Source organism: Mesocricetus auratus, unplaced genomic scaffold (assembly GCF_017639785.1).
Source record: "Mesocricetus auratus isolate SY011 unplaced genomic scaffold, BCM_Maur_2.0 Super-Scaffold_2245, whole genome shotgun sequence".
NCBI lineage: Eukaryota > Metazoa > Chordata > Mammalia > Rodentia > Cricetidae > Mesocricetus > Mesocricetus auratus.
In genome coordinates, this window is record NW_024429180.1 from 46,646,379 (window position 1) to 46,670,674 (window position 24,296).

Sequence of the window (24,296 nt, forward strand, 5' to 3'; positions counted from 1 at the left end):
CAGCCTGAGGGGATGGAGCCAGCACCCAGAGGAAGCTGGCTGCGGACAGCTGTGTGATGGTGTTCATTTACTTAAGTCTCCTGGGCCTACTTCCCTGTCTTCTTAATGATCAGTTATCAAATGCCTTCTAAAAATCCAATGCTTCATAGATAAGAGAGAAGAATACACACAGTGGGGAGAGTCAGTGGCCTCAGATGCCTGGAGTCTGGAGGGGTGAGAAATTTGTGCCGAGTTCCCTTTAAATCCTCTGACATAACTTCAATAGAACTGTATTCACAGTCTAAGACTTGAGGCTACTTGACAAGGATTTCCCAATTACTCAGAAACACTGTCCAGCATTAAATTCCTATGTGAATACTGGTAAAATAACTATCTCAATCAGAAAGTTTGGTATCTTTATTCAGAAAAGTGATTCAACTGCAGGAGGAGGATCTTTTGAGAGGAAATCCCAAATCTTGCACTCAGCAATTCCAGGTATTTCAACATTTATAATCCTGATGAGATTCTTCTCTCCGGAGCTTTTCATGCATTCAGGTACTTTGCATGATGCCTGATGTGGTCAGTGATGAAGGTTGCAATGAAGTAGTAGCTATGATCATAACCCTAGAAGAGAAAATAAGACAATGACCTACCATTCAGAAACCCCAACATCAAATTTTTACAATTCATTCTAATTGTCGTGTCATTTAATTTGCTTGTACATGGTCTAAGCATGTTATGTAAGGTCGAGCAAAATTAAGGTTGTCATCCTTGTACCTTATTTAAAAAGCACCAAAATATGCAGATCAAACATTCTGCATATGCTAGTTTCTAAGTGTTGCTATTATTATACAAAGGCATGTTAGTTCTTAGAAGCGGCATACTTTACAGGACAAAGGAAGTACATACAAACAACATGGTGAAAGAACACAAAAGTGCCCAAAGGCTGTAACAGTGTTTAAGAAGTCAGCACAGGCATCACACATCATCACTAAGAATATACTTCTGGTCTGGGGAGATGGCCTAGTTGGGAAAGTGTTTGCTTTACAAGCATGAAGACCTGAACTCAATCCTTGCAACCATAGGGAAACAAACAAGCCAGGTGTGTGGTGGCTGTGCTTACACTTCCAGTGCGAGGGAGGCGAGTCCTTGGAGCTGCTGCTGGCCAGCCATAGTAGCTTACCTGGCTTCCAGGGTAGTCAGAGACTATAGCTCTTGCATCTTTTTTAAAAGGTGACAGAATCTGAGGCATGACACCTGATGATCACCTTTAGCCTTTACATGCACAAGCACACATGTGCACATGTACCCCACAGAGAGGAAAAAAAATTCTATCATGTCCTATCTTTTTTTGAGAAGGAGTAATTCATTAAATCTACGTCAAATGGGGCAAGCAGCTGAGATAGAGTTGGATCTACCCCAACGAAACTACAGTTGTAGGGGATGGAGACACAGTCCTGCCTCCTCTAAGTACAAGATAAGTAGCTTTTTAGGAAAAAGGACAGCATTAAGATGGGCCGAACTTCTAAGAGGGTTAAAAATACCAAATGCCTGGGGATCACCACCACCTCAATTGCAATTTAAAAGGAAGGTAGAATAAACTGAATGAAAGTGATGGAAGTCTAAGCAATTTGTGTGTTTGTGTGTGTATTTGTGTATGTGCTTGAATGGTCTCTGATGAAGGGAAATGGGAACTTTTCTAAGCATGTAAGAGATAAAAACAACCCTAACAAAATGTCATCAGGGTTTCATTGGAGGAATAGGGAACTGCCTATGATTTCATGAGTCAGTACATACTCTCCTTTCTTGCAGAAAGGCCTGGAAGGTCACCCTGGATTCAGCATGAACTAAGTCCCAATGTAGATGCATCCCAGTAACTTGAGGATAACCTGTCTTCAAGTGTGGGAGAGCATCCAAGAGCAAGGTGGTCATGACCAAGACCGCGCCTTGAGATTAATTGGTTCCCCAGTTATGCCTGCTTTCTGCCATGAGGGACCAAGGAGTTTTAAAGTATCAACAAAAGGTAAGAGAACACACTGGGCTACTGGAGTTCTGCTGAAGGCAGATAACCGGAGCTAAGCAGGGTTCAAGTTCTGGTTATGATCTTATTAAATGAGTGCCATCCACTACATTGGTTTGTTAAGCAGCTTGCACAATTACCTATATTTAGCAACACTTGAAGGGCCTTTTCTCCTCTACTCCAAATTTTAAATGGAAAATGGCTCAGTAGGAATGGCTGGCTCTGGGAATGTAAACGCATTCTTTTGGTCTCCGGTACAGTCTCCAACACACTAGGGATCTCTACATCAAAAGGCAACACTTTCTACACACTGTCTAGAACCAATTGGAAAAGCTCGGGCTGAACCTTTAATTAATGAGGAAGACTCCTGAAAGACCTTCATTTGCTTATTTAACAGTCACAGAGTCTAGGGCTAGATAATGACCTTATACACGGACACAGATGAGCAGAGGCCAAAACAGCCCCCGATTCTTCCAAAAGGTCTTGAGACTTGAGCAGAGAGGATAGACTTCCCCCTTTCTCTTTTCTAAGAAGGGAATGCTTTTCTGGATGTTCCCTCAGCATTAGGCCACTGAAATTTTCTCCTCCTTTTGTAACTAAAGTAACTAAAACCAGGACACCTAAGGTCCTACTTTGCCAAAATCAGAGTCTATACACATTGTCAAAGTTCTACTGCACACCTCTTTTTATTTTAATTTAGACGCCACAAAACCGCAGATTAAAAAGTGTATTGTATAAATAAATATTCTCATGAACTAGTCTTTTCCTCTCAAGCAATCTTTTTTGACAATTGAGAACATTTGACATGACAGACATACAATGAAGACAGTTAAAACATGCATGGACTGCAGTCATTTCTGTCTTTCTTTTTATATAAAACGTTTTTCAGCTTAATTTTTTCCTAACTCCTTTCACAAAGAGATAGTTATACTTACAATCAAATGATTAGGAAAATGATTAAGCAATAACAAACCATAGCAAAAATCACACCAAAACAAACAAACCAAAAAACCCAACCTAATCAACACACTAACTCTCAGACCTGAGGGAATCTAAGGTCAGGAAGCTGAGTAGGTGTCTGCAGGTGGCCTCTCAGTAGCCACCACTGAGCAGTGTCCACCAACTGATCGAGTTACAGCAAACCTAATGCATCTGCTTCGGGCTGTGCAGTTATTCTTCCTGCCTTGCAAGAAGGAAAATGAATGAAAAGATGTGCCTCACTTCTAGACTGTGATTGGTGATTTTAATAAGTTCCTATGAGTTAAGAAGAATCTACTATTCTGCCTCGACCCCTTCCAAGGGGGCCAAACTCATTTCTTCATTGCTTTGGATATAGACAAGCATTTTAGAAATTAATACACTGGTTTTTGTTTTGTCCTAACAATATAATTCATGTTCTAACTCTAGGCTGTTGTTTTAATAAACTCCAGATACTTTCAGACTTTGCTGGGTCAAAAGCTTCATCTACAGAAAACTCAGAATTCCCTGGCCCAGCCTCAGGGAAAGCAGACAAAGCATCCAACATGCTAAGGTCAAGCAGTTAAGTTCATCTAGACAAGATGGGAATTGGTGTTCCACTTATAGCTATAATTGATGTAGTGAGACATGGTAAAAAAAAAAACAAAACACCTTACAAGCAAACTAGAATTGGGGTTTCTCGGGCTAGCTATTGAACTAAGCGCCAACTATGATGGGAAATGTTCAAATAATCTTAAAAACTGATACTACTTAAGGATGAAACACACCCCACACACACAGGTACATCACATGATCACACCAGTCTTATAAACATGGAATTCCTAACTCTGTGTAAACTAGACAGGTTTCTCCTAGCGCTAGCTCTTGTTCATTCCTTTCCTCTTCAGAAAAACAGCACATTGCCTAGAAAAGCTAGAAAGAGGACAGGACAGAAACTGTGCCCATGATCTTGTTTAACAGTCCTGGTTCCACCACACATTATGACCTCAGATAGGAAATTTACAACGATTCTCTAAAGGTGACATACCTATAAAAGGAAAGTGCATGAAAACAATCTCATTTGCTAGTAGGAAGACTGCATACGAGTTAACCTTTGAAAGCATGCTGTGAACTATAGTGGCTCACACTGCACACTGGCCACATTTATCATCATAGTTATACTTTCAGAGAAAGTCTGTAGACCAGCTGCCAATCACTCTTGGAGCAGTAGAATCCCCTGCAACACATTGGCAAGGTGAAGCAGGAAAAGCTTACGTTTGTAAGAGACAATATGCAGTCTCCAAGGCCACGGGTGTACATGAAGCCTAGCAAAGAGAGAGGTGGCCCACATTCTAGATTAACAGTGGTGTAGCTGTAAGCAAAGACACACCCAGTGATGTGGGAGACTAAGTACCATTCAAGCCTTAAGCTTCTTGTTTTTTATTGCCTGACAACGGGAAAACTGCATTAATTTTTCACTGCCAAAATCTTTCTTATTTAAATCAAATTTGGCCTTAGGTGTCACAAATTTCACTTCAGATAGCTGAATGTAATTAAAAACTCTTATTGCCAGTATCATCTTATGTTATCTTCAAGTATACAAAATAAAAGAAAGTTGAATATAATCTTGCTTTTTAAAAGTTCTGCTATTTAGATCAAACTAAGGTTTCTAATACTTGCCTCTTGTAGCCTAAAAACAACAGGGATTTTCTTTTCTGTGCAGGCAGCTATGAAGTTATCAGGGAGTAACTGCTCTTTTGAAAGAAACTCATCATCTTTTCCTTGATCAATTAATATGTCAATCTGGGAACCAGAATAGGATGTCACGAGACAGGTCGCATCATATGCCTGTAAAAAGAAGAAAGCATAGAAAACTTAAGTGCCCAGAATGATGTTTTCCAGAATATATATTAAACTAGAACCAAAATTATACTTAAAAGTATTTAGTCAGACATCCAATGTAAACTTTTGTAAAATTAATTTAGAGGTAATGGTAACTTAGAAATATAAAAGAATTACCAGCAGAGACAACCAAAAACCTGAGCATCTGGGGATTGGTTGTGGAACCTTCCCAAGGATATCAACACTGACAATGCTTCAGTAACTTATATAAAATATCAGTGTTTGCAATAACCTCTATACACCCTCCCAAGTACTTGAAATTATCTCTAGATTACTCCTAATACCTGCTACAGTGTCAAGGTGAGGTAGCAGAGAACCAAGACAATGAAAAAAAGGTCTGAACATGTTCACTACAAATGTGACTAAAATGAAAGGGTTTTTTTTGTTTGTTTGTTTAATCTACAGATTAGAACCCATGAGCATGGAGGAGTAATTACAATAGTCAACATATATGATTATGTAATACATACACACACACACACACACACACTTTATTTATATATTGAACCTGAAAACTTAAGAATGAGTATAGAAACAGTAGTCCATCACCTACCTTCCATTTACTTTGATCTGGTCCCAAATATCCATTAAAAGCTTTTTTGCCCCAAGAACAAAGCACTGGGTTGCAAATTGGAGCAAATGCTGACACAGACTTGAGAGACAAAGGAAATTTAAAGGTAAGTTATATGTTGCTAAATCAAATACAAATACTTGCATCTTACAACTCTGACTTAACACAAAAGCCCTACAACTGTGGCTTCTGCATACTACAGCTTTGTAAAATCAACTTCAAAAACTCAGAAACTGAAGTGCTTAAAGCATACCTTGGAAATCAATTTAGGTACAAACAAGCTTGTGTTCAGAGTTTCTACTCTTTATTCCCACTGAAAATTAATCTGTAGTGATCTAAACACTGATGTCTTCTCTTAAGTATATCACAGAAGCACGGAGGACTACCTCATCACACACACAGCTTTCGTTCTGACAATGCCAATTCTCAGAGAGGCAACAGTGCGTCTCTGCCTCCTGAGTGCTATGATTAAAGGCATGCACCACCAAAGTCAAGCTAACTACTCATATTTTTAAAAGACAAAAAAAAAAACTTAAGTTCATAAAGAATTTAAGTTCACTTTCTACCTTAGAAATAAACTCATCGGCTCACTGTACAAAAACTGGAAAACTAAACCCTTATGTTCTAGCGTTGTGTTATGAAACTGCTACAAGCTAACTTTGCATGTCAGTAGCATGCCTGAAGTGACTGCAGTCTTTCCAAAGGAAAGGAAACAGATGAAACTGATCTCAAGATGCCAAGCACCTGTGTTTTAAAACACGCATCCCGCTTTTAAGCACACGTCATTTCAGTTGCCGAATTTAGTATTTCAATTCTTGGTTTTCAATCTTGTCCCATTAAAAAAAAGAAAATCTACGAAGCCTTAAATAAAGCAGGGTGGGAGATGGGGGGTTGGGGCATTGGGGATGCTGAGAGATGGTTTTCAACCGAGTTGCATTTCAACCCGTATTCAGAGCATAAGAACATAAAATTCTAAAAAATGAATGTTCTCCACGGTAGGCAATCAAATTCACATTACAATGATGTTTCTCAAGTTAAAGCAATGATATACAGACAGTGTTAAATAATACTCAAGGCTAACAATTCTGAGGAAAGTAAGTTCAAAAGTAAAGTTTGGAAAAGAGCCATGAAAATATACGTTATATTTTCTAGTTCTTCTCTCAGGACAGTGAGAACCATTCTGATGGAATTCCTTTGCTAATAATCATACAGCATGTATCATGTGATCAAGTTAATGCCTTCAGCCTACCTCCTGAACCCCGACCCAAGAAATGTTTAATTCCTGATTCTAAGGCCATTTCAAAATGTCTGTCTTTGAAAGTTTCCACTATTCTCCAGAAGTGTTTAATCAACAAAGCTTATTGATATCTTACTTTGTATTTTCCAGGGTTTTTCAAAGCACAAATCAGAGCTCCGTGGCCTCCCATGGAGTGACCAAATATAGACATCCTCTGTGGGTCCACTGGGAAATTGGCATTTATGAGTTGTGGAAGCTATAAAGAATTAATAATATGGTAAAGATCTCAGAGGAAATGTTAGACTTCCAAAGTTATATATAGTGGCGCAATCAGTACTTCAAAAGCACAGTCATACAGTGGCTTGAACTGGTGAGATTAAAAAGAAAAACCTTCAGGTAGACAATGGTTACTAATACGTCACTGAAAAATAAATTCGCAGATGTTTTATAAAAGCAATGAATAAAGTTAAGAAGATGACACAGAAGAATGTTTGAAACATCCTAAATCCTGCCCCTATATTTATCTATTTAGTGTGTCCCCACATGTGTGCACTGTCACTCTTATGGAGCTCACAGGACAGCCTGTGGTAGCCCAGCTTTCTCCTTCCAGGTGGGCTCTAGGTATAGAACTCAGTCTTCAGCTTGACAGAAATGATGTCAGTGTTATAAGGAACAAGTGCTTTATGGAGGAAAATTATACAGTAAGATAACGGTAATATTTGTTATGATAAAAAGTGTTTTCAAAATGTCTCACATTAAGAAAAGTATAAAGCCAGGCGTTGGTGGTGCACGCCTTTATCCCCAGCACTCGGGAGGCAGAGGCAGGTGGATCTCTGTGAGTTCGAGGCCAGCCTGGTCTACAGAGCGAGTTCCAGGACAGACTCCAAAACAATACAGAGAAACCCTGTCTCGAAAGCCCCCCCCAAAAAAGAAAAAGTATAAAGCACATGAAAGATTCTGAAGTTATTAAAATTGGAGTAATACTGAAAAATAGTTAAAGAGGATGAAGTTTTATAATAAGATGATCTGAAAGCACATGGAGACTGGAAGTACACACAGCCAAAGGCAGCCAGAGCCTCAAGACAAATGCTTCCAACCAAGTGAGGAAATGTGCACCTCCCCCCCCTCTATAGTAAGTCACATGAAATATTACCGGTAGGGAGGGAACTCAAAACCCATCCTACCAAGAAAGAATTACTGACCCATGCTACATTTAAAAAGACTATTTGACTTTATTTTTACATTTTAAACATCTCTTTTGATCATAAATATTCCTAAATTGCCTTGTGCTAGATTTTCTATGCTTATGTAGTTTTATGATTGTTGTGTTCCACTACTTTCTGCACCCATTCTACTCTACTATTTTTCCTATTCACCATCCATAGACGCACATCTCATTCCTACCTTGTTCCCTCTCCCTTTTTACTTTTTAACTGTAACATCTTTAGCTTTACCAATCTTTGATCCATGTGGGATCTTAGCAATATCCCAGTGCTCCCTATTCCTTCTCCTTTTCCCTCCTCATTTCTCCTCTGCTCAAACATGAATCTATATACTTCCTCCCCTGTTTCCTCCTCTGCAGTCCTAACTTTAGTACAGTGGGCCTGTCTAGCATTTGTGGTTGCTTCTGTAGTGAATAATATTATTGGGAACTTTGCCTGGTGCCCTGAGCATGTGGTCTGAGGGTTTAACCACAGATACACATCTCAATCTACTGTGGAAGAGAGATACCTCAATCCTACTATAACACTGTCCCTTTTAAATCTTGTGAATACTTCTTATGAAAGACTATAATCTAACCTATGAAGTATATAATCCAACCTAGGAAGTAACCATAGGAATACAAGTTCCAATGTGCAGAAATACTAGATAAATGTCATCAAGGCAGTATGACACCTGAAAAACAAAAACAAAAACAAAACAAAAAGCATCAAACAATTCCACAGTAGTGGATTCCAACCAGAGTGATTTAGACAGAATCTCAGACAAAGGATTCAAGAGGACAACTTTGAGAATGTTTAACAAAATCAAGAAAACAGAAATAAACTAAATGAATTCAAAAATATTAATTAACAAATGAAACAAGGAAATCAATACAGGTATGAAAGAGGAATTAAATAGATGAAAAATTACTGAAATAAAATTCAGTTGAAATTTTAAAATGAAAAGCTCTTGATTAAATTAAATAACAAACAAAAAGCCTCACCTGCAGGATAAATAAATTTTATGAAAGACATTAGGGACAGCAGATGAGATAAATAAATCTGAAAATTCAGACACTGATAAAGAGAAAACACAAGACCTCTGGGACACAAATAAAAAGCAAAACTTATAAATCACAGGACTATAGAAAGAATTTCAGATGTAAATAATAGTCAATAAAACCATAGTAGACGTCTAGAGATGAAATGGCCATCCAGATTCATCCAGGAGGCATTTAAAAGTCAACAGACAAGACCAGAAAAGAGCCTCCCCATTCGTATCATCATGGAAATGGAGTACAGAGAACAGAAAGCACTGGAAGCAGCAAACAAAAAGCACAAGTCATACAAACCCATCGTTAACACATCCGACTTTTCAACAGAATGCCTGACACTCGGAAGAGCATGGGGTAATATATTGTCAGCACCAAAATAATAGTCAACTCAGATTACTATACCCAGCCAAACTATCCTTCATAATTAAAAAACTTCCATGATAAACAATTAAAAAAACTGATGACTACTATAGAAAATACATGAAGGAATCTTATGTACTGAAGAGAAATAAACACATTCATAAGGCTACAGTGAAGAATAAACCATGGTATAATAGTGGATAAAGAAATGAAGATCAAGAAAATGGTAGGAACTGGTACACACCTTTCAATGAAGAAGTGCTCATAGCTGGTAAGAGGGTAAGGCAATTGCCTCTAAACCTAATAAATGCAGCCTTACAACCTGATAATCTGAGTCTGAATCCCGGGACCCCCACAGTAGTCAATATATCACAGAGACACTTTCATATCAATGTTTACTGCACAATACCTAAATTATGGAATCAAACAAGGTGTCCATCAACAGAAGAATGGTAACAAAAATGTGGTGCATATATACAGAATTGTATTCAGCCATGAAGAATGAAATTATGTCACATGCAAGAAAATGGATGTAACTGGAGATTAACATGTTAAGCAAATTAAGTTGGACAAATCATGTTTTCTCTCATTTGTGGATCCTAGATTCTATATAGATACATAAAATCATTTATGTGTATATGACATGAAAGAAGCAAGAAGGGCGTCCAAATGCAACATGATATTGTCATCTATAAAGTTCATACTTAAGAATGGCACAAGGCACTGAGATCGACAATTAACAAATGGGACCTTCTGAAACTAAAAAGCTTCTGTAAGGCAAAGGACACAGTCAAAAAGACAAAAAGGCAGGCCACAGAATGGGAAAAGATATTCACTAACCCTACATCTGACAGAGGGCTAATCTCCAAAATTTACAAAGAACTCAAGAAACAAGTCTCCAAAACACCAAAGGATCCAATTAAAAGGTGGGGTACAGAACTAAATAGAGAATTCTCAATAGAGGAGGCTAAAAAGGCCAAGAGACACTTAAGAAAGTGCTCAACATCCTTAGCCATCAGGGAAATGCAAATCAAAACAACTCTGAGATACCATCTTACTCCTGTCAGAATGGCTAAAATCAAAAACACCAAAGACAATTTATGCTGGAGAGGATGTGGAGAGAGGGGAACACTCCTCCACTGCTGGTGGGAATGCCGACTCATACAGCCTCTTTGGAAATCAGTATGGAGATTCCTCAGGAAAATGGGAATTAATCTACCACTAGACCCAGCAATTCCACTCTTAGGCATATATCCAAATGAGGCATATTCATACAACAAGGGCATCTGCTCCACTATGTCCATAGCAGCATTATTTGTAATAGCCAGAACATGGAAGCAACCTAGATGCCCCTCAACTGAAGAGTGGATAGAGAAAATGTGGTACATTTACACAATGGAGTATTACTCAGCAGAAAAAAACAATGGAATCTTGAAATTCGCAGGTAAATGGATAGCACTGGAAGAAACCATCCTGAGTGAGGTAACCCAGTCACAAAAAGACAAACATGGTATGTACTCACTCATATATGGATTTTAGACATGGATCAGGATAGTTCCAGTCTGCACTTCCACTGATAGAGAGTCTGGGAAACAGGAAAGAACCTAAAAGATATGCATATATGCATAGTACCCAAGAGAAGAGGATTGAGACAAGATCCTCTGAATGGATGGGGAACATGGCGAGGGGTGGGGGGGGAGTGGGAGCTGGGAAGAAGAGAGGGGGTGAAGAGGAAGAGAGTTGGTCATGGGGGAACAGGAAGTTGAGTGGGTGGGGGTAGAATAGGGGAAAGAGGGAATCATAGGATAGAAGTCAGATCAGGCACCAAAGTGACCTCGAGCGATCTAAAGGGATAACACCAATTGGCAAGCTAAGCAATAGTGGAGAGACCACCTCGAATGCCCATTCCTGATAATGAACTTGATGTCTATAACCATCCGGGAGCCTTCATCCTGTGACTGATGGAAGCAGAGGCAAACACACAATTAATCACTGAACTGAATCCAAGGAATCCAGTGACAGAGAGAGAGGAGTGATGAGCAAATTGGCAAAGAATGGACTGGCAAAACCAGCAGAGACAGCTGATCTGAACAGGGGAGAGCTCTTGGACCCCAGACCGACAGTGGGGAGGCCAGCATGGGACTGATCTGGACCCCCCCAGCTGTGGATCAGTGTCTATCCCTGGAATACAAACAGTCATCGTGTGCCTATAGCACAAAGAGGGATGCTCTCTCAGCCTGGACTCTTAGGGGATTGCCTGGACCCTACCCAGAGTAACATGACAGACTCTAGATATCCCCTATGTGGAAGGATTTGGCAATAGGGTAGGAGGGTGGGGGGAAAGGGGAGTGCGGGAGGAGGGGAGGGAGAGGGAACTGGGATTGACATATAAAACAAGCTATTTAAAATTAAAATAAAAAATGATTAAAAAAAAGAATGGCACAACCAAGAAAAAACACACACAGACATGCACATAGTTTAAGTAAGTTTGTTGTTTTGTTGGGCAGTATTCAAGTTTTCCTAGGATGTATGTGGCCATATGCTGCACGTTGGCATGCCTGATAGAGGACTAACTAGCAGTAAGGGAGCAGAGGAGGAAGGGGTTGTGTGTAGGGTGTTTCTTGTATGAGAATGTTGAAACCTAGTGCAATGTACAATGAACAAATGCTAACAGGAAAAAAAAAACACCAACAAAATCAATATAAAAGTAAATAAAATTTTAAAGTTCAGAATATAGCAACACACAATTGCTATCTGGGGTGTAGAAATTATGGGTGACTGGGTGCTGGGGTGTGCCTCAGTGGTAAAGTTCTTGTCTAGTACACATGAGATCCTGAGTTTGACCCCAATACTAAAAACAGCAAACAACTTACCCGAAACTATACATGGCTAAGATTTCAACTGTGTCTGAGTTTTATGATCTATGTGATACAATCCAGGAAAATGCATACACTGCCTATCAACAATATTAAAAGAAGCCACGCTTTGCTGCCTGCCTTTTCTGAGTTAGCCTTGTTTACTCCACAAGACACCTAACTGACCAGCTCCAGAACACGGAGGGCTGCTTCTTGTGCTGTTTCCTGAGGTAACCTGGAAAGTGTGCTCAGACCTGAATATAATTATAAAAATCCTTGAGTCTACACTTACAGTTAACTTAAACTGCAACAACTATAATATTAGCAGACCTTGGAATTTTCTCTAAATTAAAATTGGTTTAGGTTTGGAAGAGTTTTGTATCTAAAACCTTTTTTTTTTTTTTGGCTTTTTGAGACAGGATTTCTCTGTGGCTTTGGAGGCTGTCCTGGAACTTGCTCTTGTAGACCAGGCTGGTCTTGAGCTCACAGAGATCCACCTGTCTCTGCCTCCCGAGTGCTGGGATTAAAGGCGTGCGCCACCATCCAGCTTCTAAAACCAAATCTCAGTGGTCATGAGTTAAACAAGACAATAAAATTACCTCCTCGGTTACATAAGAGTACATCCTGTAATTAGTCTTCCAGGGATCTTCAGTGGCGTTCACGTAAAACCCAGCACCAGTCCCAAAGTCCCAGCTGTCATCTTCTCCTTTAATATTGCAGCCACCTAGCAAGGAAAAGGTTATACTTTCACCACTCTACAGTAACCCCATATTTAGTAACGTTTTTGTAATGTGTAGTGGCATCTACCTATAGCCTCAGCACTTGGGAGCTGAGATAGGGGACTTAATCATCAGTCAGCCTGACAGCCTAGGCTATTTAGTAAGATAATGACTGCCACACTATGTGTGTCCACACACAATGGAACTTTCAGGAAACATTGTGAACTCTCTTCTACTTTTTCAGATACATAATTGGATTCAACTTTCTGGGTTCTTTTCCCTTGAATGGTACATGCCCCTTGTTCTGGCCAATGAGGTGAGAGGGAATGACCTTCCAACTGGAGAATTCAGGAGGCGAGCTAAGCTATCCTAGCTTGAATATCCTCCTACACATTCTGAAAACACGCATCTTTATTCTGTTACAAGAAACTCATAGACTCTTTATTTTCCAGGACTATGTTGTGATGCTTTCCCTGATGGCCCTTCCTGGACTATCTATAACCTTGAGGAGACAGATGTCAATGTTAAAGTCACTATCTTGAGCTGAAAATGTTTCCTAATGTTCTTAGAATTATTTCAACCTTTTCCCCCAATCTACTCCCAGTATGGTATTGTAGAGTCATGATGTCCCTTGAATGACCAAAGGATAATGACAGCAAAACCTTCAAGGAATTGTATGATGGGTATTATTCTACTTATATCTTTGTTGATGAAGCATTTTGAACAGAAACACTTACGGGGGCTGGTATCTGGGGCAATGACGACAAGGCCATGTTCTGAGGCAGCTTGCTGAAAGCCAGACTTGGTTATGAAATTCTGTTCTGTGCAAGTTAAACCTGAGGATGAAAAAGGTCGTCATGTCAAGCTACACTGTGAATATGCTACAAGCTTTAATGTTTTATTATATAGAAAATCAGCTAGCTGAGTATTGTGAGGTACGTACAACTGATATGAGGATGGTCAAAAGTAAATTAGCAATGAGGCTTGAGCTGAACCTAACATGGCAGCCCTAGTCCAAAGGTCACTGCTAAGTATCTGAATATTACCAAACATGAAGCTTACTGAAATGCATACAAATTAACTATAAAATGTTTATAGTTACTATCCCACAAGAGAATAGAGACTAAGCCTACTCATAAACAGTATTAAATTAATAAGACACAAAGTACAAGTAACATTAAAGTTGATAATTGAATGTTCTTGAGACCTAATGTTCGCTTTTGACAAGATTCTTACTGCACCTTCACTCTTTCATTTAAAAACTAGATCTGACTGCCTCTTCCTCATAGGAAGATCGTATACAACTACATATGTAATGCCCTTGAATGGTACCTTGGACATAGTAAGGACTTGAACAACATCCTGTAGTTTGACGTAAACAAACAAGAACTATATTTACACTCACAAAACTCAGATGCTATGCACTGTTCAGATTTCAATTCTGATCTGGGTTAACAGTCTGTAAGCAAAGAATAAGACTTTATAGCTTACTAAAAGTAAAAAGCAGAAAAAGGACAGGTTTGTACTAACTCAGAAAACTGTATGTGACCTTGGACAGCATTAAGCTTCTCTAAGCCTATCTTTTATGAGTTACATGATTTCTAAGATCCCTTTAGTTGTACAAAACATGTTTTCTAATCAAGTATCCAATTTTATTACTATTGCTGTTGGTGTGACTAATACACTTTTAAGGAAATCAAAATCTGTCATGGTTTGAATGAGAATGCTCCCCCCCCCCAAAGGTTTAAGCATTTGAACACTTAGTCCCCCAGGGATGGCATAGTCTGGGTATGGAGGGCATGGAGGTCCTGTGCTAACAGATAAGCATTAGGGGAACCAGGAATGTTAAACACAAAAGGTTGTCTCTTCAAAGGGAGGGACATATAACCTGTTTTCTACCCAGAAGGCTGGGAGCAGATGTGGTTTCAATGTAGTCATGTATTAAGTTTTATTGGACACACAGGATAGCGTTCATTACCACCAGGAATTTTTTTGCCCAATTGTGCTGTGGTTAAATATGCCTGAAATAAGCTACTTGTGGTCAGACTCTCGAAGTTAGAGTCAACGCCGGCTACTAAGTTGTGCTGAACTCAGTTTCCTTCTTGTTTCCCCTGAATCAACACTCTGCTGGCCATGGTATTTGGAGAGATCCCCTACATTTGGGGAGGTTGAAGAGCTACTTACGAGAGGAAGTATATCACTGGGGATGCTTTTGAGAGTACATAGACTCTCCCTACTTCTAGTTTGATTTCTCTGCTTCATGCTCTCAGTTGAGGTTGTGGACTCGCAGCTTCCGGCTTCTGCCACTGCTTACTGCCATGCTCCCCTCCATGATGGCCTTCTAACCTCTGAACTGTGAGCCTAAATCAACTCTTCCTTCTGAGTTGCTTCTGGCCATGCTGCTTTATCACAGCAATAGGAAGTTATGCGGGCATTAGGAGATTCTCTTTGATGGATACCTGGGGGTAGGATTTGTTAACATAAGAAGATACCATCTGTGACAACTGGGTTGCTCTAATTCTCCTTATGCTTGCTTCTAATAAAGGTGCGCTCATATTTCATGAAAGAGAAGTAAACACAGGGACTCAGAACCACTCTTGTGCACCTTAACTCTCACCACCTGTCCTATCATTTGATTAGGAATACTACCCATGGGTTAAGAGGCACCGTGTTCTTTGGACTCCTCAAATCGCTGTAGTGAAGCTCTATGGAGTTTGGATGTTTCTTGTCTGTGGTTTCTAAAGAATGCATCTTTATATTCCAATTCTATCTAATTCTGTTATGTTTGACTGCTAGAGTCTTTGCAAACTCCAGAAATGCTTGGGCAGGTTCAAATTACATATAAGTTTCCCAAGCCTTATCACTGAGTACTGAACTTTACGTTTTCAGCTGTTACTTGGTCTAAGTGATAAAGAAATAAAAATACAATTCTCTAAGTCTGAAATTATTCTCAAGGTAAAGTTACAAAATGGAATATGACAGCCTTTAAAATCTTTAAAAACATGCATTTTATTACTTATTAATTATGTGTGTATGTGGGTGCACTTGTGAGTGCAGGTACCTGCGCCCTCGGAATTCAGAAGATGGTGTTAGATTCCCTGGCTGTGTAGTTACAGGAAGCTGGATTCTAAAAGCCAAACTTGGGTCCTCTACTAGAGCAGTACATGCTCTTAACTGCTGAGCCATCTCTCCAGCCCCATCCGAAGATGTTTATAAGTGATGAAGAGGTAGATAAGTAGGTCACAATAAAAAGGCAAGACAAATTTCTTTCATGAAACGCCACAGTAAAATACTTACCAGACAGCCAGTAGAGTGCAGGACACTTGCCACTCTCTGCCTTTGGCGGTAGGTAGACAGCAAATCTCATCTTACATTTCAGCTCAACACTGCAGTTTTAACAAGCATAAAGAAGTATTAACGTTCTTCATTAGTCAGGGCAGAAACTAAATCATTTATCAGTTTAAACAGTAAAGAATTTTTAAAATGTGATTTAATAGTCAAAGTAAGCACCAACATTTAATAGATACACTTTACTCCTTTAGAAAAAGCAGGAGGTCAGCTTAGAATACTGATCTGTTCCCCTAAGGTTGAATAAATTTCAAAAAAAAAATTAAATGTAATTCTCAATGTAGCACTTCTATTAAAAAGTCTATTTCTAGCCGGGCGGTGGTGGCGCACGCCTTTAATCCCAGCACTCGGGAGGCAGAGGCAGGCGGATCTCTGTGAGTTCGAGGCTGGACTGGACTGATAGCCTCCAAAAAAAAGTCTATTTCTAATGATATGACATAGCCAAGGGACTTCTATAAGAAATGAATTCCAAAACTATGACTCTTCAGTTCTACATTTGCTTCTGGGCACTAAAATGTACCATATCCTTAACTTCCTGTCATCACTAATATTTTATTAGAGCTACTTTGACTGCAACAAGCTAACTTTGCTTCCTGATCCCTTGTCTTCGGCTCCCACTCTAGTCCCTCACTAGAAGCATGCTGTCCAGCTGTTTCCAAAAAGAGCACTGAGAAAGCACATGAAAACTGTCTTCATTCTCCACATATATGATGTGTGGCCAGGAGTAGGCTCATCCTTCAGAATTTAAGGCACCACCATCATCCTTTGATTCCGGTGTGGCTCATGAACTGACCTGAATCTTCAAAGAATCCCAACCCATTTTCTCCTGTAAACATTTGGGATTTTCTTTGTGCCCGATGCTCTGACACTGCACAGCACTGTGGCTTCTTCCATTGTGCTGGATAGCCTTTTCAATCTGACAAGTTAGACCACTCAGTTTAGGAGTTCTAGAATTCTCCCTCACGGTAAGTTGGAGGGTTAGTGCACGCCGTGTGTGGGTGTTCACACGGTGGTACCTGTGTAGCGGTCAGGATAGCTTTCCTGGAGTCAGTCCTCTCCTCCCACATACGGGCTCTGGGGTGGGGTGGGTTTGACTAAAAATGCCCTCCGCTGACTCATATATTTGAATGCCTAGTCATGAGGGAGTGGCACTATTTGAAAGGATTAAGTGGTGTGCCCTTGTCAAGAAAGTTTCGCTGGGGGTGGGCTTTGAGGTTTCAAAAGTCCATGTCTCTGCCTATGGATCAGGATAGAGCTCTCAACTACTTCTCCAGCACCATGCCTGCCTCCTGCCATGCTCCTCCCCATGATGGTAATGGACTAAACCTTTCAAGCTGTAAGCATGTTCCCAGCTAAATGTTTTCTTTATAAGAGTTGCTTTGGCCATGGTGTCTCTTCACAGCAAAAGAACAGTGACTAAGCCATGGGGATCAAAGAACTCAGGTTGTCAGGCTTGATGGCAAGTCCCTTTACGTACTGAGCCATCTTGCCAGCCCTAGAAGTATTTTATTCTTTGTAAGAACACAATTTTATTTTTCAAGCACCTTAATAATTGCTGTTGCCTTTCTTGGACTGGTTTTCTAATTTTCTTATTTATTACTTTTGCCTTATTCTAATTCCTAAAAAAAAAAAAAAATCAATGGAGGTTATCATCTCTGCTATTAAATTTTGACTTCTGGGTATTTTTCCTTAGGTATTTTTACTAGCACTGTACACTAGGGTTCGAGCCAGTAATTCTCTTATGCCTGTGACATTTGAAGCTGTGTTCTGTAGCCTACTCCCCGAGTGCCTTTTCCTTTTTCACTCCCTGAGAATGCATCTTTCAAACTGGAGACTTCATTCAGATATATAGAGATCCCTAGTTATCTACTACTCTTCCACAGTGAAACACTAGATATGTGGCTTAAGACACTATGCCTGGTGAGTCTGTTAATCACTATCTCATTGATGAATGGGGTCTAGCTAGACATTTTATTAAAAGGTCTCCATCACAACATCTGTTCTCCTGGAGTAGTCAAATTCCCAAGAAGAAAAATCTAACCCCTCGAATTTTAGAAGCTACCAGAAAAAAATTCAGTGTGCCAATTCTTCTTGTATATACTTGCATTTTTAATATTTCACCAACTGTGTCTGGAATTCCTTTCTACAAAATGTCTACCTTCAATCTTTGGCCAAAGCTGGAAAATCAGCAATCTGACTATATACAATGTTGACACAATCTGAGAGCTCTCTGATTTTTAAAAACTTTCAACTCAACATCCTGTCCCTTTTCTCCATTTTAATCTTTACAGTACTGCCAGTGTGTCTTAGGAATTTATATAAATCACATCAATTCTCAAACTACACTTTAGTTTTCTAGGCTTTGCTAAATTAGGTAGTATGTAACTATCTGCATTTATGCATCTAAAATATTGTTCTTAGCTCCTACCCTCTGATTCTTTGTCTCAGAGCATGTGTGTATTTTGTGTGTATTTAATGCATTTACCTAAGACATATTAGTCAGATTTCAGAAAGTAGTAGAGGCAAATATGTCTGTTTAAGCTGCCAATTTGATCAAGTCTAGGTTTCTTTGTTACATTAGAAGACATACAGGGAAGATGTTCTCTGACTTTTTTAATGGCAACACAGATGGTGTTCCAGAAAAGTTCAGAAGATCATCAAGCCAAAACTTGAAGACAGTCTACAGGCTTGCCTTTATCTCACAGCACCCAAGCCAGAAACAACTAAGTGTGGTGAAATTTCCAGACACCTGGCGGGACTGGGGCAGAGAAAGCAGGTCTGTAAACGAAGTTTTACTTGAAACTACAACAAAACACAGAATAAAACTAAATGAGCGGTACCCACAACTGTATCTTAGTGCTTACCTGTCATGTTCAAACACCTTCTGGAGCCCTCCGAAGCACCTGCTGCTGGAAATCTGCTTCAAAGCCATTCTTCTCCTGTGGGAGAAGATAAACCCATTCATCCTAAAGGCATTTTAATTCCTGAAAACGCTGAAACAAAACTGTTCTCCAATAAATTATCTAAACACAACTTGTTTCTAGAAAATGTCAGTACTTGGTATATCATCAGTGAAGTTTGTTGTCATTACTGTCGTGAGCTGTCTCATGGTCTTTCAAGACAGACCTTAGGTTATTGAATAATTTGAAGATTGCTGAACAGTTTCAACATCATAGGCTTTTTTATATGCTAAGACATTCTGCTTATGCATATCAATTACTCACCTTATGAGATTTTGCAATAAAGTGACAAGATACTTTTGTTTTATCAACATTTCTCCTTTCAAACAAATAATAAGCAAACATAAACTGTTAGCTGTGAATTAAAGGAATAACTTGTCAGGAAATTTTGAAGCATGGCAATTCCTTTTCTCTGTAATGAATCTGCTTGGTTTTCATATGAAGATAAATTTAAACATTAAAAAATCTATATTACTTTTCAACAGAAAATGCATGGAAAAAACTTGGAAAATCATCTTTATCATAAATACCTATTTCACAGAGAAGAATCAACTGATTCTGGTGTAGACCTCTCATGGAAAGATTTCCTCCCCATCCCTAGAAGCACTATATTCAGATATACAGTGATGGGTCTTACACACAGCACCTTCAGACACCAGAAGCAGGTGTTACCACTCTGGTGGTCTTCTTAGTGATGTAACTGGGAGCGATTCCAGGTACTCTTATATGTGTAACACCAGCTTAAAAAGTGAATTTTGGAAATGTCTTTGCATAATTCTAAATGAGAGTAATTCCAACCCTGCCTTTAAGTCTAGATACTTGGTTGTACATTGGAGAATTGTGATTTGAACTTTGGTGGGAGACATCAGTGATGATATGTTTAGTGGCTTTGTAGACCTGCTGCCTAGAGGATCATGGACCTTTGTTTTCTTTTCTTAAAAAAAAAAAAGATATTCCAGATGAACCAATTCTATAGGTTTAGGGTAGTTACACATAAAAGAAAGTACCCTTTTTTCATAGGTAGCTTGGTTTTGAACTTATGAAATATCAGCTTTTAAATGACAAAGTATTCCATAACATGTTATTATTCTATATAAATTTCAGTTATTCTCACTCATGTCCTAAAACATTAACATTACAGAGGCAGACAGTATATATATTGTATACACATATGGATGAAATCAGGATTACAATTTATTTGCTAAAGAATTCTACATTAAAGTCTCATTTCCTTAAGCCTAGCAGAAACTACATCTGCTTCCTTAAAACATGGTATACTGAGCACAGATCTGGTACCTAAGAAGCACCTAATAACTATTGTGATTTGTAGAACTGATGAGTAATTTTTTGAATTTCTTGACTTTCTGTATCATTTGAAACTGTTCCTCACCTATCTGAATAAACCACAAGTATTCTATTTCTCTGCTTTTAGACTGTGGCTGAATTCTAAATCAGAACTTTTTCCTTGGCCAGAAGAAACATGGTTAAAATCTTTTGTAAAAAAAAAAAAACTTGGTAGAATGGAGAGAGAGAGAGAGAGAAGAAAAACTTAAACATTTCTCCTGTTGTTTTATAAGTTCAACTTTAAATCAAGCAAACAGGTGATTATATATTAGGCGATTATATTTTGAATAAAACTTTTCTATGTGAAAAATAAGAGTTGCTTTAAACCATATTACTATCATTTTTAACTGAGTCACAAATAATGAAACTTAAATTTACCTGTTGGGTTGCCCCTTGTTCTTTCTGCCTGCACCAAAGGGCGTGGATCTAAAAACAAATGGAATGCAATCAGGACAGATTTCACTGCAGCATGGGCTACTCAGAGGTTATGCACACTGATGTATTTTCAACAGAGACACTCTTCTGAGGGAGGTGATTGTTGACCTGGGAAATATAGTTGATGGGACAAACACCTCAACCCCCTCATCCACCTTAATATATACTCAGTCAGCACAGAGAGGGTTCAGTTAAGGACATACGGCATATATGACGATGACCCTGCAAGTAGGAGAGCTGAAAATGCCTATCAGCCAGCAAGCACATGGCTATAGAGGGAAGACAACACTCAGTGAAAGATATAACAGAACCATTTGCAAAGTTCAGTGAGATCCTTAAATTTTTAAAAACATGAGACCAAACACCAACAGGTTTTTATTAAAAAAGAGAAAAGATGACGGTGATCAGTCACTTATCAAATTTAGGACAAAAAAGGAAAGTAAGCAAGCCACACTCTCCTCTCCAACTCCTAAAAAAAAAAAAAAGAGCCTCATGCAGGCACTACATGAGCCATTCAGGAAGAAGGCATTGCTACTATGGGAGAGGACAGATCCATGTGTGTACCACCCTAAAGATCTTCCAATGGGACAAAAAGTGGAGGAAGAAGACAGTAATATTGATGGAACCAAACCCATGCATTCAAACCTGCCTACTGTGTGACTCTATGTCTTAGTTTTTTATAAAAAGTTTGTAAAAATTACAAAACAGAAAAAGCTGATAAAATAAGAATGTAGTATAGTTTGCATAATTGTACAATGTTAAATAGTTCTAAAAACTACAAAGTAAAAAGTTAAAGTATGCTAAGGTTGATTTATTATTGACTAAGATATTTTAAAATAAATTTAGTGTAGCTCATTTGTGAAATCTATGGACATATCCTAAGGTTTCAGGGTCACTTACATTCATTCACTGACTCACACCAGCAACTCCTGACTTGTAAGCCCCACTTACAGTAAACATTCTCTGATTGGCATCCTATTTTCTTTATCTTTTATACCATATTTCATTGCACCTTCTTTATGTGTCGATATACAATTAGTTACCATTGTGTTTAAACTGCCTACCATATTCTATACATGTTCAAAGTCAAAGTACCATCTAGGCTTGCACAGGCTCATTCTGGGATGCTCACACATGAATGAACCCTCTTAAGAACACATTCATTTCTCAGGACCTAGCCTAGTTGTTAAGCAATGTATGACTGTGTCTATTTGTCACAAGGCTTAGGGCTTGGTCAAAGAACTTTGACAATGAACATATACTTTTGCTGCTTCACAATGAGTAGACACTTTCTGCTGCTTTGGGGGGCAGGGCACAAACTCATAGTACTGACCATCGTTTCTTTCCTCAAAAACTCTCACACACACACACACACACACACACACACACACACCCTCCCCCTTCTTGCCCTGTGCCCGTTCCTTGATCTCTTCACATGCTTTCCCCCTAACTCACATTCCCTAAATTTCAACTACAGCTTCTGGGTTGAAAAACTTACATCTGCCTTTTTATGTACAAAATTTGAAGCATTAGTGCCAGAATTGCTAGGTCCTTCTATCCCTAACTAATAAAACTCGACACATTTAAAATTAAAGTTAGGTTTAATTCACCTTCAAGCCAACTTTCTTTTTCATTGTCTTCTGTTTCCAGACCCTTGCCTGTACAGCCTAACTTACATCTGGATTGTTTAACTTTAAAATTTTCCACTCTCAAGTAGGACTTGCTTGTGCAACGCCTTTAACCCAGCGGTCTGGAGGCAGAGCCAGGTGGATCTCTGTGTTGGAGGCCAGCATAGTCTACAAAGTGAGTTCCAGGACAGGCAAATAAAAATAATAAATAAATCCCACTATCATCGTGGCAATTATATAAGCTACTAGATAATCCACATCATCATGGCAATTATGTAAGCTACTAGATAATTAAAAACTTAGTTTACTTTCTTATTGGTATGTCCCACTACAAACAATACCGTTATAGAAGCCTGGGTTTTCATTCCCTTGACTTCTCAATGGATGCCTTTAACTAGCTCATCTTTACGCCTAATATGGCCTACATAAAAGTGGTAGTAAATTTTATCAATTTTCAAAAACAGTAAATACCATCTTTCTGATGACCAACCAGAAATACTCCAGCTCCCAGGAGCACCGCCTCCCGCGCGCTCCGGACGGCGCCTGGGGTGAAGGGTCGCCCGGGCCCCAGTGGCGTCGCCAGCGGCCCAGGCGGGGTTCCGGGGTAGAATGCAGTCCCCGCAGCTCTGCACCCTAATGCTCTGCAACAGACTGCACTAGCGGGCACTCCACCAACCCGAGCTTTCCAGCAAGCCTGGCGCCCCAGGTCACACATTGTTTCCAGCTCCGCGAAGTTAATGCGATTAGCAGGCCCGGGGGACAAGGCCGGCCCCGCCCCGGCGGGACGGTGCAGGATCGTCACCGCTTTCTCGCCGCCGTAACCACCGCCGCACGTCTAGGCGTCTGCGGGACAGCTGCCCCAGACCCAGGCGGTGGAGGAAGCCTGGGACTTGCCTAGTACTCCATCTTACCTCAGTGAGAGACAGCTCCGGGGCAGACGGAACACCAGAAAAGAAGGGTGGAGCTTTTAACATGTCCGCCTCGAGACCCGCCCCTCCGGCCCGCTCCGCCCTTCCTGGGACACGCCCCCGAGGCGTGACCCACGCTGAGTCTCCGCCCCAGGCACGCCCCTCCCTTGGCTGCTCTCTCCTTGGGCCCCTCTCACGGCCCCGCCCTCAAGGCGTTCCCCGCTGCAGCCCGCCCTCCGGGGCGGCTCCCATTCTGAGGCCCCGCCCTCAGGGCGCTCGCTCTCCCTGTGGCCCTGCTCTAAGGACACGGCCTGCCCTCCCCGGGCCCTGCCCCTCCTCTACAAGGCCATTCCCGACAGCCTTTTCGCGGGCTCATCTTTTCACTGCGTGTGTCAGGTTAACCAACGTGTGTTTGTTGTGACATTGGGCCTCTAGACCTCTGGATCGCGCTTCAGATGCTTTCGGGAAGGCAACAAGGGAATGAGGTTCTAGAACACCAGCGGGCCTGCCCCAGATAACTTGTGGAAAGGGCTTATGTGTAACTCTTCAGTTGTTTGGAAACCTGGACGAAATTTCAAATCCCCACTTCTGCCAAGTCTTCAGTGCACCTGCTTGAGTTGGAGCTTCTACAGGGTGACACACAGTAACTCTATCAAGGTCCAGTTTTCTTCCCTCTTCCCTCAAAAAAATTTTTTTGAACTGTTGAAGAATTCCTGGTTAATCATTTACAACAAATCTCTACTTCATTCAATTTAGCCAGCAAGTGTACTTTGTTCAGAAAAATTAAACATTGCAACTAATGTTCAAAATCAGTGT

The 24,296-nt window shown here is 40.0% G+C and overlaps 1 protein-coding gene across 1 annotated transcript; it reads right to left on the minus strand.

The window, feature by feature from the left end:
• Positions 1 to 381: 381 nt before the first annotated feature.
• On the minus strand, positions 382 to 23,602 carry Esd (esterase D). The gene is made up of 10 exons (XM_005070966.4): positions 23,484 to 23,602; positions 20,888 to 20,935; positions 19,070 to 19,144; positions 16,155 to 16,243; positions 13,595 to 13,693; positions 12,738 to 12,862; positions 6,803 to 6,922; positions 5,412 to 5,510; positions 4,637 to 4,804; positions 382 to 603 (listed from the first exon to the last, which is right to left on the minus strand). The coding sequence occupies exons 3-10, from the start codon at positions 19,135 to 19,137 to the stop codon at positions 523 to 525; spliced, it is 849 nt and encodes a 282-aa protein (XP_005071023.1). The 5' UTR covers positions 19,138 to 19,144; positions 20,888 to 20,935; positions 23,484 to 23,602; the 3' UTR covers positions 382 to 522.
• Between the last annotated feature and the right edge of the window lie 694 nt (positions 23,603 to 24,296).

What these genes read in the sequence shown, in the direction of transcription:
- Esd (XM_005070966.4), bottom strand. Translation starts at nt 19,137, where the DNA reads ATGGCTTTGAAGCAGATTTCCAGCAGCAGGTGCTTCGGAGGGCTCCAG. An exon ending in AAGGTGTTTGAACATGACAG is followed by an intron (nt 16,244 to 19,069) that starts GTAAGCACTAAG and finishes TTAAAACTGCAG; the next exon opens with TGTTGAGCTGAAATGTAAGA. An exon ending in ACTCTTATGTAACCGAGGAG is followed by an intron (nt 6,923 to 12,737) that starts GTAATTTTATTG and finishes AATTCTTTATAG; the next exon opens with CTTCCACAACTCATAAATGC.